Source organism: Planococcus citri, chromosome 3 (genome assembly GCF_950023065.1).
Source record: "Planococcus citri chromosome 3, ihPlaCitr1.1, whole genome shotgun sequence".
Taxonomy (NCBI): Eukaryota; Metazoa; Arthropoda; class Insecta; order Hemiptera; family Pseudococcidae; genus Planococcus; species Planococcus citri.
Window position 1 is genome coordinate 27044341 of NC_088679.1, and position 16017 is coordinate 27060357.

Here is a 16017-nt window from a genome sequence, read left to right on the forward strand (position 1 = left end):
CTCCTTTGTTGTTGTAGTTTTTAAGACGAAGTCGAATCGGTGTACGTATATGGAAATGTAAAAAAAAAATATTGTTTGCCCACCACATTGCCAATATTTAATTTAAAAATAGGTACACCGATTTGACTTTTTTTATACAGTATTATTTTTAATTTATGTTGTGAACGATATTCGATGTTTTCTTTGTTAATGTGAGAATTGTTACTTTTTCTTATCTTTGTTTTTGTTTTCCTTTTTTTTTTTTTTTTACCCTTTAACGTCTTTATATACTTGGCAATTTTTTTCCCCATGTCTGTCGTTAGCTTCACGTAATTATGCTTTAGACGAATACCAAAATGTGTGCTGAATGTGCTATATAAATAATATATTTGCCATCACTGTAATTTTTTTTTTTTTTTCGATTTCGTATATTTTTTTTTGTCGTATAAGTATCAAAATCTTTCGTAGTTATTTTTAAATGATTTTTTTTTTGAGTTTTTCTCTCTTTTTTTTTGTAAGCGTATTCACCAAAAATTTGTTGCACAATATTTTGTATTTTAGTTGAAAGTTTTACTCTTGATGAGAATATTTACTACTCAATTTGTACATACGTACGCGATATTTTTACTAAGTTTATACTATTTTTTTTTTAATTTATATATTTTAAATTGGACATTTTAAAGTTTAAGAAATAATGTAATGCATAAGTATGGACTAAATTTACAATTAAATGCATTATCAAGTAATAGACTTATTTGTAGCGTTCTTTATATTTTACATGTGTAAATCCGTTGATGAAAATAAATCATTCGTACTTTTAAACGTGAAGTTATCTCGACTGATACTGAAAAAAATGTAAACTAAAAACGGAAAATTGGAATTCGATTTTTTTCTTTTCATTTTACGATTTGATTTGTTAATGTTCGTATTTTGTACAATTTGATGAAATTATGCCCATGCCCGGTTCTCAAGGCGTCTTTTTGCTGGAGAATCAGATTTGAAAATAAGGACTAAAATAGTCAATATTTTTCATTGGAATAGCGGTCCAGAGGTGAGAAGTAAATGGTGTAAGGTGAACGAGATTGCCCGTGTATTGCGAATAGTCGGGGAGGGGGGCACATAAGAATCAATTGCACCCCCTGCCGATTTTCCGGAACAACTTTTTTCTTGAAGGGAAAGTCCTGTGGAACATTTCTAGCCCTTGCCCCCCCCCCAAAAAAAAACATGGCCGTACTCACAAAATGGCGGCCATTTTTATTGACTGGTCAGCCGAAATCGCAGATTTTGCGTTGCAACGTAGGACTTGCTCGAAATTTTCTAAACCTTACATAGTAGGTAGATCAAAAGAGCAGGCAAAAATTTCATCATCTGACAGAATTTCAAGTGCTTAAGTGCCTTTTTCGATTTTTGGCGAATTTTCAAAAATCAAATTTAGGCCAAAAATGTGGAGAAAAAAATCAAAATCTTACCAAATTGACCCAGAAAGCTGAAATTTTAAATTTACGCCATTTTCGACCTGCCAAATCGATTGGAAACTGTTTCAGACCGTTTAGAGTAGTTCTGAAGCCTCCGGCAGATTTTTGAAACTTGAAATTCCCACAAAAGGGTATTCCCAAGTAAGATAGGTGAAATGGCCCTGTTCCCAGATTTAGAAAATCATGATGGATTATTGCTGATGGGTACCTCCAATAAAAATTTTCGATCGGAATTTCCGCCCCCCTACCCACCCCCCTTGGTCAGTATAGCCAAAAAACGCGTTTTTTGTGAGAAAAATTCTGTATCCATGAGTAGTGGGGGGAAAATTATGGTACCACACGGAATGTGTAGAGGAACAGTGAGCCTTTCAACATGATTTTTTTCAAAATTTTTTATTGTGGTGGTGGGGGTAAAATTGACAAAAGAAAACTTTGAACCGCCACAGCTCCGAATTGAAGGGTTGGGCACCAAAACTGTTTCCGCCAAAATTCAGGTTCAAAGTTGTAAAAATGCAAGGAGTAATAAAAATAAAATTTTGAATTTGAGCACCTCAGTGTTTTACTAAAACATTCTGCATTTTATCCTCTCTACTTGGGGATACAATTTTGTACTTGATTAACTTGAACGAAAAAAGCTGCAAAGCAACCCTCAGTAAATCACTGCTACGAGTACAAAATCAGTTAAAATAGAATTCAGAACAATTTTTTTTCAACACTCATGTCACTCACGTCTGACTCACTGGAAAGTGGAAATTTTTAATAAACTCAATTCTAAATTGATTCATACAAAATTCATTAGCGTTACTTCAAAAAACAGCTGAATACTTCGATAGGAAATTTTATAACCTTTAATTTTATTCCTTCTTGGGCTCAAACTAACTAAATGATTCACGACGTGTCAAATTTTATGTAGGTATAGGTTATAGGTACGTACATATGTACTTGAATTTTCAATTTTTCAGTCTGGAAACTGTTCTAATAGTTCACACATTCAGAGATGAAACTTGAGGAATGGAGTACTTTTATGAACTACTGAAGTGGGGATGGTCAAAGGTTAAAATAACAGAAAGGTCATTTTTTTTAGAGTGGTATATTTTATTCCTCAGGTATAAAATTTTACGTAAGTAAATCCACTAAATTTTGAATTCGATTTTTTAAAAAAAATCAAAAAGAGCAGTGAACCCAATGCACCAGAAAAAAGAATCATATTATACCATCAAGATTATGACCACATTTTTCGAGACGGTCGTGATCTTATGTGACCATTTTTGACCTTTTGTACCTTATGTGACTGTGATTTTTTGGGGGGGGGGGGGTGGTGAAAATGTCAAACTTCAAAGAACAATAATTTGGCCTATGTCTGAAAAATGCCACTATCCAAAAATCACTGATAATGAAAATGAAAAAAATAAAATAAAAATAGTAATTCATCAATTTTGTCATCTGTAGCCAGAAACTAACTATAGGTAGATGATTCACAATGTCAGATATTATGCACGTACTCAAGTTTTCAATTTTTCAGTTTGGAAACTGTTCTAATGGTTCAGCGATGTTCGGAGATAAAACTATGAGGAATGGGGAACTTTCAGGAACTAGGGTTGGCCCCTGGAGTGTTGAGAGTTTAAGTTGAAAATTACAGAAAGGTCATTTTTTTGGAGGGGCATTACTGGCGTTACCTACATCAGGTGAAATGTGAAATAAGATAATTACCAAACAATTTTTTATTCATTCATATGCAAATAAACAAAAACAGCTCTAGAGCTCTCCAATAAAAATTTCAAACTTCGAAGAATGAAAATGAAAAAAAAAATTAAGAATGGTAATTGACCAATTTTATCATTTTTAGCCAAATTTTTGTTCGAAGATTATATCTAGGTATTCCAGGAGTGCCGACTTTGGGTAAAAAGACCGAGGGAGTAAAATTTTTGATATTTCGCAAGTTTTTCAGCTCAAACTAACTAGATGATTCACGACGTATCAAATTTTATGTAAGTATAAGTTATAGGTACATACTTGAATTTTCAATTTTTCACCCTGGAAACTGTTCTAATAGTTCAGATGTTCAGAAACAAAACTTGAACAATGGAGTACTTTCAGGGCGACATGGTTTTATTGTATTACTCTACCAACTCCAAGCTATCCAGGACAAGGTAATTATTCCTTCTCTAAGGAATAATTATTGACTAAACCACCTGACCAAATAATTAAAATAATTTCTCTTCATCCCAATAATTCCTGCCTTAACTCTATCAAACGGTCTTTGTTGTGGGCCAGTAACTGGCTGAATTTTTTGAAAAAGAGACTCGGTTAATCCTACGTTTTTGCTTTGGCTACTCAATCTCGGGACACCCTGTATGTCAGATGGGTTTTAGTCTGATCAATGTCTAGCATTATGCATTTGCTGGGTAAGTTAGCTAATGGCATTATACTATAATCTTCATTTGACCGATATTCTCCGGAGGAAAAGTACAAAGTCACATTAATTTTGCGATTGAATAACATATAAATAGGTAGGTAGGTACTCGGTACGAAGAATTAATTTGCGAGTCACATTGCACTATACCAAGTATGCAACTGGTTAGTAGGTATGTAGGTACGTCAAAGATGTATTATTGTTCTTTGTTCCACAAATTATTCAGAATGCAGAATCATCTACATATTTCAATAGATAGGTAAAATACCAATCTGAAACACTCGGAATAAACGTATTAGGCAACGGTCATCTCAATAAAGAGAAAAAAAAGAAACCTCATCGGCGATATAAATTATGATACGTTAATTTGCGAAAGATTAATCATCTCGAATATAGGTACTTATCAAGTTACCTAATAAATATTTAAAGAAACGTTTTTAGGCTTTCGACTGTCTGTTATCTAACTTATTTAAAAGTAAGCTAAGCGTATTCGCAGGATATAGTAATAATATGTTTTAACTTTTAATCCGTTGATTTACAACTTCCTTATTTACTTATGACGTTGCATGGAGAGCACACTGTTTACATATTTAAGCTGAATTTAAATCCTCAAAACTACAGCTTAGGTTGTTTTTTTTTTTCTATAGGTATTTTTTCTTCTCATTGTCGGTACAGTCCATGCCTATCGAACGATACTCGCGACAATTAAAAATAAAGAGTGCAGTGATTTGTAGAACTGTAACAATGAAACTTGTGACAAAAGCTCGTTTAATCCGTTAGAAAAATGAATAAGTAAGTGCAATTTGAAGTGAAAGAAAGTCACTGTGACATTGAAATGAACACGATAATGGCTCTAAGAAGCCATACCCCTTCTTATTAGTTACACTTGTGTGTTAGAGCTCGCGTGTTTAATTTAAAGCAGACTATGAAATCAACGTCGTCGGGTTAATGAAAGGTATAACGCCGTTAATACGTTCACTTTATCCGAGTGCAAGAAGAATAATACATATTACGGTGCCTTTAATAATTTTTTTCCATCTTTTGGTTAATTTGTTGATGATGGATACGGTTTTAATTCCGAGCTACACTCAATTGGTTTAATTGAAAGACCTCTAGCGATGAACATTATGAATTCAGTAATTGTCTTATATTCATCGCTCGAACATTATCGCATAAATCGTGTTCGTAATTTTTCTGTCACCGCTTCGCCACTCCGGTGAATGGTTTTTAATCAATAAGTACCAATATCTAATTGCGGTAGTTCGCGTAAAGAGGAGCAAAAAATACTCACGCATGTCTTACTACGCTATTTTAAGAATTTAAACTCGTATTTAATGGCCAAGAGATGATATTCGGTGTGATTCTGTTGTGCTCCGTTTTGATTCAAAGCCCAGGTATGGCGATATTTTTTTTTCACCAACGAGTAGAGCGAACACGTTTGGTAGGTAATTTTTTTTCGCAAATTTTCTAGTCCCTTGTGTCGGCGATGAAGCTTCGGTAATCTTGACCAAAGTAGGAGAATATGCTGTGCTGGATTGCGCCATCGAGTTTCCTCACGATATCGTCATACCTCACGTGCTCGAATGGAGAAAAGATGTAAGTACTTACCTGGTTAGGTACCTACCTGTAGTTGATTTGATGTGAAATTTTATCATCGAAAGCGATGAAGAAGAAACGATTCGTTCGATCAATTGATTTGGAATTTTTCTATCAAGGATAAAATTGTATTCAAATGGGCTGACGGTGAAATGACCCCTGCTGATAATTTCGTCAACAGAATACATCTGTTGACTGATAAAGATGCTTGGCAGCATGGTAAAGGATCCGTGAATATAACCAGTATTCGAGAAACAGACGAAGGATGGTACGAATGTAAGGTGATATTTCCAAACAGGACACCTTCCACTAAAGCAAATGGAACTTGGTACCATTTACAAGTTGAAGGTATGAATTTTCAGCCAAAATAGGTACGTGTCAATGTCATACATCGAACTAATGGATACGAAGTGTTTCAAGGCTAGGATTTTTAATTTTACCCAAAAACTACGCAAAACTTACTGATAAGGGGGTCTTGTGATCGCTGAGCTACCGATTTTTGCTCATTTTTTTCATGTCAAAGAATTACTGAATCCGCGCTGATGAGGTTTAAGATGACTCCCAAAAAAATTTCAGCTGGCCAAATGGAAAATTGAGATTCCTTCGGGCTTTTGATTTTTTCAACATTGATCAAAAATTACATAATCAGTTGAGAAAATTAAATGGTTAGATATTCGAAGTAAAGTGCCAAATCTTGATCAGAGGTGTCAATTGTTTCGTGGGACCTAAAAAATCAATATGAGACGGATGATCAAAAATTGGCATCCCTGATCAAGATTTGACACTTCATCTTATCATAAATTGTCGAAAAACTTCATTTCTGGCCACATTCGAGTTTTGACATGTGATCGAGTTTTAGAGCCCAATATGGACATGAGTGAGAAAAATAATAATTTTCAGAGGCCCAAATTGAACACGTTGTAAAATGTCGAAAAATTACGTTTTTTTTTTTTACCATGCCAATGGTTGGTAAGTAGTTGAGAAAAGGTATGCAGAATTTGGAAGGACGATTTTCAGAGTTGTCACTAACTAGTCGTAAATTTTGAAATTTCAAGTTTTGTTGAAAAAATTTTGCCTGCAAAAATATCCTTTTTCTCATTCATGTCGAAAGAGGCTCTAAAAACGCGTTGATTGTTGGAATATGACCTAGAATCAAGATTCTCTGACTTTGTAGCTGCCCCAGTGCATATTTTTCGAATTTTTAAGCCATTTTTTTTTTTTTTTTTTTTTGGAAAAATTTGGTTCCAAAAAGCACATTTTCTCTTACTTAGGTCGAAATTAGGTTCTCGAAAGAAATTTGAGCTGCTTAGATGAAAAATAGAGGATTTAAAATCAATTAACCAGTGTTATTACTAGGAAAACATCATTACTGGTACTTACTACTTGAATCAAAATCACATTCAAAGTCCAATTTTGATATAAGTAGGAATAATCTTCAGAAAAAATGTGTAATTGGGCAGCTACAAATCAGGGAATCTTAATTCCGGGGGTCGTACTAAATATCTCCCCCCCCCCCCAAAAAAAAACGTTGGTAACGAAAAAATTTGTTAGACGCGAACAAAACATTTTAATGTAGAAAAAAAGTCACAGAAAAAGAAGAACACTTCAATTAAAACTGTAAAAAAAAATTACAAAACTATAAAGATTTCATTTTAAAACCGAATAATGCAACTCGATTGCGACTTTGACTATTTTAAGCAAAAAGCAGCACTTTCTGGCAATTCCAATACTTACTTTTGCCAAAAATGTGAGACTATTTCGTAGGTTTTTAGCGATTAAACAAGACCTTTTTTTTTTTTGCAATTTTTCGAGTAAAAAATAGCATTTTTGACAATTTTTGGAAAATAAGCAAGATTTTGCCAATTTTTTCAAAAAGAGACAATTTTGAGCAATTCTTGAAAAAAAAATTGAACTTGAGCAATTTTTAGAAAAAAAAGTGTGATTTTTTTAGCAATTTGGTAAAAAGCAAGACTTTTTGGGAATTACTAGCAAAAAGTAATAGGTATGTACTTTTATACAGTACAATAATTTTGAAACTTTTTTGCAATTTTTTGGTAAAAAAGTGATTGTTTTTTGAAAATTTTCGCAAGAAGGAAGACTTTGACGATTTTAACAAAAAGGCAAATCTTTTTGGCAATTTTGGCAACAAAGTGAGACTTTTGGGCAATTTTTGAAAAAGTGAGACATTTGCGATTCTTTGCAAACAAATGACAATTGTTAGTAATTTTTGGCAAGAAATAACAACACTTTTTGGTATTTTTGACATAAGTGAGACCCAAAGGCATGATTTTGTAATCTTAAATAACCCTGACGTTGAAAAGTCAGTGCAACCAGTTTGAAAGGGATAAAAAAAGTTATTGCTTTTGCACATTATTAAGTTATTCATTTTTTGATATTACATATTGACATTTTCAGAAGTAGATAGAGTCAAGATTTGAAAAAATTGAATTTTTAGATAAAAAAATTACTTACTTTTAAACCCAAAATTTTGATAAAATAGTCAAAAATAATTTTTAATAGATAATAAATTAAAAACAGGAAAAAACAATTTTCACCAAATTGACCTCGAAAGCTAAAATTTGTTTTGTGATGAAATTTATTTGAATTTTGACTTTATTTTGAACGAAGAGAAATTCCAGGGGCTTAGTAAAGGATCCGATCGAAAAATAGAGGTCAAATTCGAGTTCAGCATCCTTGAAAACAGACCAATCGATGTGTCGCACTGCTAGGTCCATCTGTGTAAATTCTGACTACACTTTAAAAAGGTGGATGGGGGGGGGGGGTGGTGATTATTCTAAAATCCTGGCATCTGCAGACCTTCCCATTTGTCAAGCAGAAAAATCGCGTTTTGCACAAAATCCCACGCAAAAAGTGCAATCTATAGCTTTTGAATGCACATTTTGTCCCTTCAAGCAGGGATTAGGCAAGCATCACCTCATGAGCTCGATAAGTGTTGCATAATTCCCTAGTGTAAGGCCTCAGTTCTACCCTGAATCATCCTGTACAAAATCTTGAAACTAAGAAAAAGTTCTAGAAGTTATGTCTTATGTCCTATGCACCTTTTGCCTATCTGTAATATTATTGCGGCAGGGCATTACTAAGAATTAAAAATAGGAAATGGCATATTCAAAGTACAATACATATAGCTCCTTCAATGTTGAACAGGTGCGAAATTTGCGAGCTACGTTTTTTTGACTGAAAATTCAGTTCTCTATAGTTCTCTACCTACCTACAAGATTTATCAATTTTATCTTCAGGTTTCCGAAAATTTCATTTCTTTACTGATGCAAATTCTAGAAAACTAAAAAATTAATTAAGTAACAGAGAGTTTTGTGGAAAAAATGGCCTTTGAATACTTCGGCTATGTTCAAAAGTGTAGGCACAATTGCAATTCAAAAATTTCGTTTCGTCTTTTTCTAGATTTTTTAAATATTATATTATGTACCTACCTATTAACATTCCATCGCTTTCAATATTGGGGATAGGCAAAAAGTATGTATAGAACCCAATTTGTAAGGCTTTCGGCTCTCTCTCCTCTACAAGATACAATGATACATACCTACTAAATTTTTTAATTTACCTACACAAAAGTTAAAGTTGAAAATTGTTTCTGATCACCTAACTTTTATTGATGAAGAAATCATAGAAGTTTGCTACAGAAGCAATTTTTTGTTTTTTACACTTTGATCCACACATTTATTGGTACACCCATCAGGCAAATCGACTTCTACTATTCATCATTAATCAAAATAATATTTTCACAGGAGGCAGCTTACTGGCAGTCCCTCCAATAAATCAAACTGTAATGGAGGAAGAATCGGTTAAAATGAAATGCGTCTCCAAGATATTGCCAGCCAATGTAGTCTGGTATAAGGATGAAATCCCTGTTACTGAAATCCAAAACTTGAAGGATCGGATAATAGTGAACCCTGAAGGATCTCTGAATATAATCAAAACCGAAATGAAAGATTCGGGATATTATTTTTGCGAAATTACCAATGATGACGGTGAAAAACAATCAGCTGGAGCTTATTTAAATGTTCGATGTAAGCAGCAGATGTGTAACTTGGCGACCAAAAATGATATTCAAAAAATTGGAAATATTCATTGAAGAGGGACGTGGAAAAAAATTATTAAAAATTCTAAAAAAAGAAAGTCCATCTCCTTTAAAACTTGGTTTTCCAATTTTTTAAATACTTTCCAAACAATAATCATTTATTTTTTTAACTTCAAAATCATTTGCTTCCGGCTGCGTTTTGCTCCCTCGCCCCTCCCCCTCCAGAAATAAATTATAAACCTTTCTGTTCACTTTCATGTTACAGTCAAAGCAAAAGTTGTCTACGCACCGAGACGAGTCTATCTACCATTTGGTCGACCAGGTCACTTGGAATGTTACTTCAAGGCGAATCCAGAAATCACGAAAATCCGCTGGGAAAAAGACGGTTTCCTATTCGATGCTTACAATGTACCTGGAGTATTTGCTAGAAAAAATGGCTCCCTTTACTTCAGCAAGGTACATAGGTATCTGCCAAATTAATAAAGCATCCGAATTCCTCCCAGATTTTGAGCGAGTAAATTTCAATACTCAACAGGTGGATGATTCGCATGGAGGGGAATACACCTGCACACCTTATAACGATCTAGGAACCAACGGTCCTTCACCTAGAATGACTGTGATCGTCCAAAGAGCACCAGTGTTCACCGTTACTCCTCATATCTTATATTTGAGGAAAATAGGAGATACTGTAGTAATGCAATGCGATGCTGTAGACGGGGAAGGATTCGATAAACCGAATTTGGCATGGCGAAGGGTAAGTTGTGCACTCTATAAGATATCTCTTACAATTACGCATACGTAATTACGTATATTAATCGATTATATCGAATTCAAAGACAAACGGCGCTGAAATACCTCACGATAGAGCGTTGATTTCTTTGGGTAATTTAACCATAAGAAATATTCAAGAAAGTGATCGAGGATATTACCAGTGCATCGCTACAAATGAAGCAGCTACTGTTAGTTCCGAGTCCGAATTGATCATACAAGAAAGCATACGTAATCACGCGCCTTATAATGTGACCACAGATGTATCGAAAAATTCCGTCAAAGTGAGATGGCTATCTTCTTTAACGAAACCTAAATTGAAATTCAGCGTTTGGTTAGTGTTCTTATTTGCATTTCATGTTCAGAAATTTATAATCAAATGGACCAATTAAATACTTATAGGTAGGTACTTTCCTTCCTTAGGTATCGAGTTGAAGATGCTCAAGAATGGAAAACCAAACAACTCGATTCTAAAGAAATTTTCGAAACTGAAATATCCGATTTGAATTCAGGCCAAGCTTACGAAGTTATGGTTCTAAGCCAAGATGAAAATGGCGATGGAATGTTTAGCAAAACTGTAAAAATTATGACGAAGAATCATGGTAAGTTTTCTAATTTTCTACTCACATTATCGTTGCATTGATACGAGTTAATGTTTGTATTTGTATTGAAGTATGACTCATTCGGATGTAATTTTTTAATAGATGAAGAAGAACTAGAAGCTGAGATTGAGACTGAAATTGATCGTGAATTCAGAAGCCCCGTTGGTAAGATATCATAAATTAAGTGTAATGGTTTTTTGTTGTTTAATTGCATGTGTATGTTGGTGGGAACTGTGTATCTATATTGATCTCACATAAAACTAACATTTTCAATTTTAGCTCTGAATATGTCGGAAAAAATAGAAATTAACAATAACGGAATGTGAAGCATGCACTCAAATTATCATAATGATTCCAAATACTCGTATCTACTACGATGAATCATCACTTTTTTTGTGTTTAGCTTGAAATACTTACATAAAAATTATTGTGATACTTAGCTATATTATTTGTTTACCCCTCCTCTGCACATGATTTGAATAAATTTGAAAAATTGACATTTTGTTTTCATTTTTTGAAATAATTACCTAGGAATTAGCGGTGCAAAGTTCGTACTCAGGTAAACTATAAATATGTTGCCTCATTCGTTTGAGCATCAGCTTTGAATTTACGTGATGTTTCATCAATTTTCGTTCAACATTTTTTGGATAGTGAAAACGAAACGCAGTAGTAGCTGCTACTGAATGTTGCACGATTTAATTTACTTTACCTACCTACAAAAGTTTAATACTTCGCGGTATCTTCCTTTGCGATATTTGTGCTTTGATTGTTTAAAGAATCTATGTAATACCTACTTGCTTTATGTAGGTAATGAAAAAAACGTGAGATAAGAATATTAAAGCAGGAATCCGCCATCATCGTGTATTTTCATATTTTTGACGTAAATTGAATACTCGAACCACCGTAATGCAAAAAAAAAAAAAAAAAAAAATACCTAGTATAGAAAATCGAAAATTGTTTAAACCTACTTCTTGGAACTAGGCTTCTAAAGTCTTTTTTAATATCAAAATGAGAGAAAATTATAATTTAAAAAAAAATTAATGCTTAGGAAAAAAGAGTATCTAATTGTAAGTAGTACTTAATTGACCAAAATGCAATCTTTGCCAAGAAAATTACATTTAAAAAAAATTTACCAGAAAATGAAAATGGGTAATTCGAATTCTCAAAATTCTGCCATCAGCAAAAGCTATTTCAATACCTTATTTTTGATTTTAGTACGATTTTCGAGGAACATTGAGCCCAAAATTGAGTTAATTTTTTTGTACGAATTTCTCATTTTCTCTCAAATTCTAATCAATTTTAATATGATGATACTTTTTCAAATCTTTCGAAAATCACGAGTACCTAATTGCCCAATCTTGGACTTACAATTCTTCAAAAAAAAATACTTAGGTACACCTAACTTATATAACATTTTTTTTTAATTTTCGAAAATCATGTACCATTTTTGGGCTCAACGGTCTTTAGAAAAGCTGAAAAAAATTTTAATTGAAGTACATAATTATTTAAAATTCTCTCTAAAAGTAGACTTTTTTTCGAAAATTTCAAAAATCATCAGCAGAAATCAGCAGCTATTTTGGGCTGAAAGTTTAACAAAAATGCTCAAAAAATATTTTTGTTGAAATACTTATTTGAATTTCTTGCAAAATTTTAACTAGTTTGTCCCGTTTTGAGAGACCTTTTTGAGATCCAGAAACATATGGTAATACCTACCAGGATAAGCGGTTTTTTGTATTTTATGAAAAACTGGAGTATGAGCATAGAAAAATAGTGACACGATGTAAGATTTGGTGATAAATGATAATTTTTTTTACCTTCGTGGTTTTTCTAAGGCATAGGCTAATAGAATGTAACTTTGCAAAATTTAAAAAAAAAGCTTTCGATAAAATAGGTAAATTGTTTGTATTTTTAATACAAAATGATCAATGATTTTGAAATGCCAATTAAAAGGAGAATTATCAATAAGGAAAGAAAACTCAAAACTCATTCTTCATAAAATTTGCAACGAGCCAACGACTAATGACTTGAAAATCTGAAGAAAAAAAGAACGCTGGAAGTAGGTTTGAAGGACGTTTTAGAAAATGTTTTTAGATTGACGAGAGAGTCATGAGTACAAGTACGTACTCCTTACTTGGGTCTGGAAACACCCACTGATTGGAAACTAAGTTTTGTCTCAACCACAAGTACTACCTATTTACTTGGGTCTGAAAGCACCCACCGATTGAAAACTATGTCTGGTTCAACCACAGGTTCTTATAAGTACCTAAGTACCTATATTTAATATGGGAATCTATATAGGAACTGGTTGAAATATTCAATTTTACAAGGATTACTTTTAAGAAATTCATTCAAAACCTCGAATACTTAATTCAGAAATTTGCTGATGGGCTCCCAGGTGGTTCAAATCCACCACCAATCGATTTGGAAGATCAAAAATTGGATGTAAATTCAAAATCTTGATGTTCTTCATGAGCCAAATTTGGATTTTCATCATTACCCGGAAAATAAAAATTTGACTCCTGCATGAGTGGTGTTTCATCGTGACCATAAATTTGAAAAATTATTTGCAAAAAAATTGTTTAGAGTTGTTCTGATATATTTATTTTTGACCAATTCGATCAACTAGTGCAAATTTCAATACGCTTGCTTGAAAATTTTATTTTTTCCGATTTTTTTATTGGTATTTTTTAAGAGTTTCTAAAAAAAAACTCATGGAAAAATTCTTAGTGCAGCCATAGTGACTGAAAAAAACATCGAAATAGAATTTTCATCAGTAATTTTTTTTTAGATTGTCAAAAAATTTTCCATGTTATTTTTTTCAAGACCTTCATACTTATTCATAAAATTAGGAAATTTTGAAAATATATGCCCAATGATCCTGTCAAGTTGGTGTTGAAGTGATTGAATTGAATGAATTACACGATCGACTTTTTGAAGGGGTGGAGAGGGGGAGGGGCGCGTTTCCTATTCTTCCTTACACGCGAAAATTCTAAATCTGTTCCTGGATATGAAAAATTATTCGAATAAGAAAAGAAAAAAGAATCAAAATTTCTCAAACAAAAAGATACCAGTTAATGAGAAGATAAATTTTGCATGTTAAAAGTACCTATACCTATCAATAAATAATTCATTTTTATGTATAATTTTTCGCTTCAAAAATATGTGTTTACAGGTTTATACCAACAAATTGGTCCTCCTAATGATATTTATATACGAGTAGAAGAAGAAGGCTACAGAGTGGTATGGAAACCACCCAAACATGGTCGAGAAATGTTAAAATATTATAGAGTTATTTGGTACAGCGAACCATCAGACGAACGTATCGGTGTAATCGAAACATATGAGAACAATGCTATAAGTAAGCACAACGATCTCAAGTTTCACTCTTACCTACCTACCTACCTACTTACCTACTTACCTCTTTCTTTATTTGAATTTTTGGATATTTAATGTATTTTAAAAGAACATTGTATTATTTATAATTTTTTTTGTTTTCGCAGTAAAAAATCTCGAAGAACAAAAAACCTATAAAATCCAAATATTCGCACTGTCGACCAATGATTACGAATCGTTCAGTCAAAAGTACATCTATTATGTTCCATCTTTCCCGATGAAAAAACCAATTTTCATCGGAGCTGCAGGCGGTGCTCTTTTAGTGGCGATTGCTATCGCAGCCTTATGGTATGTTTTCAATTTAAGCGGGAAAAAGTTGATCTCTTGATTGTACTTTTGTTTGTAGGTATTGTATTTGCATATAAATGTATGATGAAGTGATGAGTTACTTCGTATGTAATACCTATACCTACCTATTAACCTGTAATATAACTTGTAAACTTAATCCTCAGGCACCTTTATTTTTAAATTACCTATTTATTTATGAATTTATTGAGTAAATGTACCAGGGATGAAAAGCTAGCCGAAAGCTTAAAGCCGAAAGCTGAAAGCTGAGCAGATATTCGCACTTAGCCAAAAGCTAAAAGTTTGCAAGTTTCATTTTTTCCAAGCCGAAAGCTAGCCAAAAGTTTCATTCTTTTGGCTTTTTTCAAAGGCTTTTTTGCAGAATTGAATTCTCTAAATTTAGAAGAAACAAAAAAATGAAAAAATTTCGTTCAATTTTATTTTAATGCGATTTAGTGAAATGAAAAATAAAGGAAAATAATTCTAGCAATGAATATTCTCCACTATCACTAATTATGAAATCAATGTACCTGAACTAATTTTTAATTCCATTTTGTTGTAAATTGATGACGTATCAGCTAAAAGCTTAAAGTCAAAAGCTTAAAGCCAATAGTTAAAAGCTAAAAGCTTAATGAAATATAACTGAAAGCTGTTAAATTGAAAATATAAGGAAAAGCCATTGGAAGCCGAAAGTCTGGCTAAAGCAAGCCTTAAAAATCAAGATAGCCGAAAGCTAAAGCCAAAAGTTTCAATTTTGAAATTTCAAGCTAAAAGCCAAAAGCTGAAGTTTCATTTTAAGGCTTTTCATCCCTGAAATGTACAATACAATTTGTAAATAATTTTCTAGTCTGGAAAAATTAGCTCGATTTTGTATTGAGCTGGCTCCGTAACGCTGATTTTTTTCAATTTGTAAATCACACATTTTTAAACATTAGGTTCTTGTCGACTGATTGTAAACAATGTGTTACAGTATTAGTTTAATTTATTCGTTAAATATCTACAGTAAGTACCTTACCTACCTTGGTTTGTTTACAGAAATTAAAATTCCTTCTCGTTATAAATCTGTATCGTCATTACATACCTACCTACGTCATCATGCAATAAAATGGCCATGTGAAAACCTATGTTTGCGAAGGGAGAAATGTCAGAGTCCGACATAATTTTGAAAAAATTATTAAATATCAGTTTTCTCTCTCAACATTTTTTTTTTTATCCTAGTTAGAATAGAGTTGGTAACACCTGTCTCTGTTTCTTCATACCTACGTAATTTCAACGAACAGTATACAGCTCTTACGTCGAAAATAAGATTTTCACTTCAAAATGAAATTTCCTTCATTAGGTAAACAAAGAAGAAAAAAAAAATGTGAAAAAATCCATTGATGGTCTCTACACCTACTCTGTACATAATACGCTGAAAATTTCAAAATGTTGCGGTCTCATTATTTAACA

At 32.7% G+C, this 16017-nt stretch overlaps 1 protein-coding gene across 2 annotated transcripts; it reads left to right on the forward strand.

Annotated features, from left to right (window-relative positions):
* Positions 1–4558: 4558 nt before the first annotated feature.
* Positions 4559–15629, forward strand: bdl (borderless). 2 transcript variants are annotated; one of them, XM_065355908.1, is made up of 11 exons: positions 4559–5261; positions 5339–5463; positions 5583–5811; positions 9228–9509; positions 9786–9976; positions 10056–10274; positions 10357–10622; positions 10712–10890; positions 10993–11055; positions 14063–14248; positions 14391–15629. In XM_065355908.1, exons 1-11 carry the CDS (start codon positions 5213–5215, stop codon positions 14609–14611), a joined length of 2010 nt encoding a protein of 669 aa, XP_065211980.1. In that variant the 5' UTR covers positions 4559–5212; the 3' UTR covers positions 14612–15629. The 2 variants fall into 2 exon arrangements, with proteins under 2 accessions (XP_065211980.1, XP_065211981.1); XM_065355909.1 differs by lacking the exons at positions 14063–14248; positions 14391–15629 and adding an exon at positions 11170–11387 and having other exon boundaries at positions 4736–5261.
* The last annotated feature ends 388 nt before the right edge of the window (positions 15630–16017 follow it).

What these genes read in the sequence shown, in the direction of transcription:
- bdl (XM_065355908.1), top strand. Translation starts at nt 5,213, where the DNA reads ATGATATTCGGTGTGATTCTGTTGTGCTCCGTTTTGATTCAAAGCCCA. An exon ending in GTACCATTTACAAGTTGAAG is followed by an intron (nt 5,812 to 9,227) that starts GTATGAATTTTC and finishes ATATTTTCACAG; the next exon opens with GAGGCAGCTTACTGGCAGTC. An exon ending in TGAATTCAGAAGCCCCGTTG is followed by an intron (nt 11,056 to 14,062) that starts GTAAGATATCAT and finishes ATGTGTTTACAG; the next exon opens with GTTTATACCAACAAATTGGT.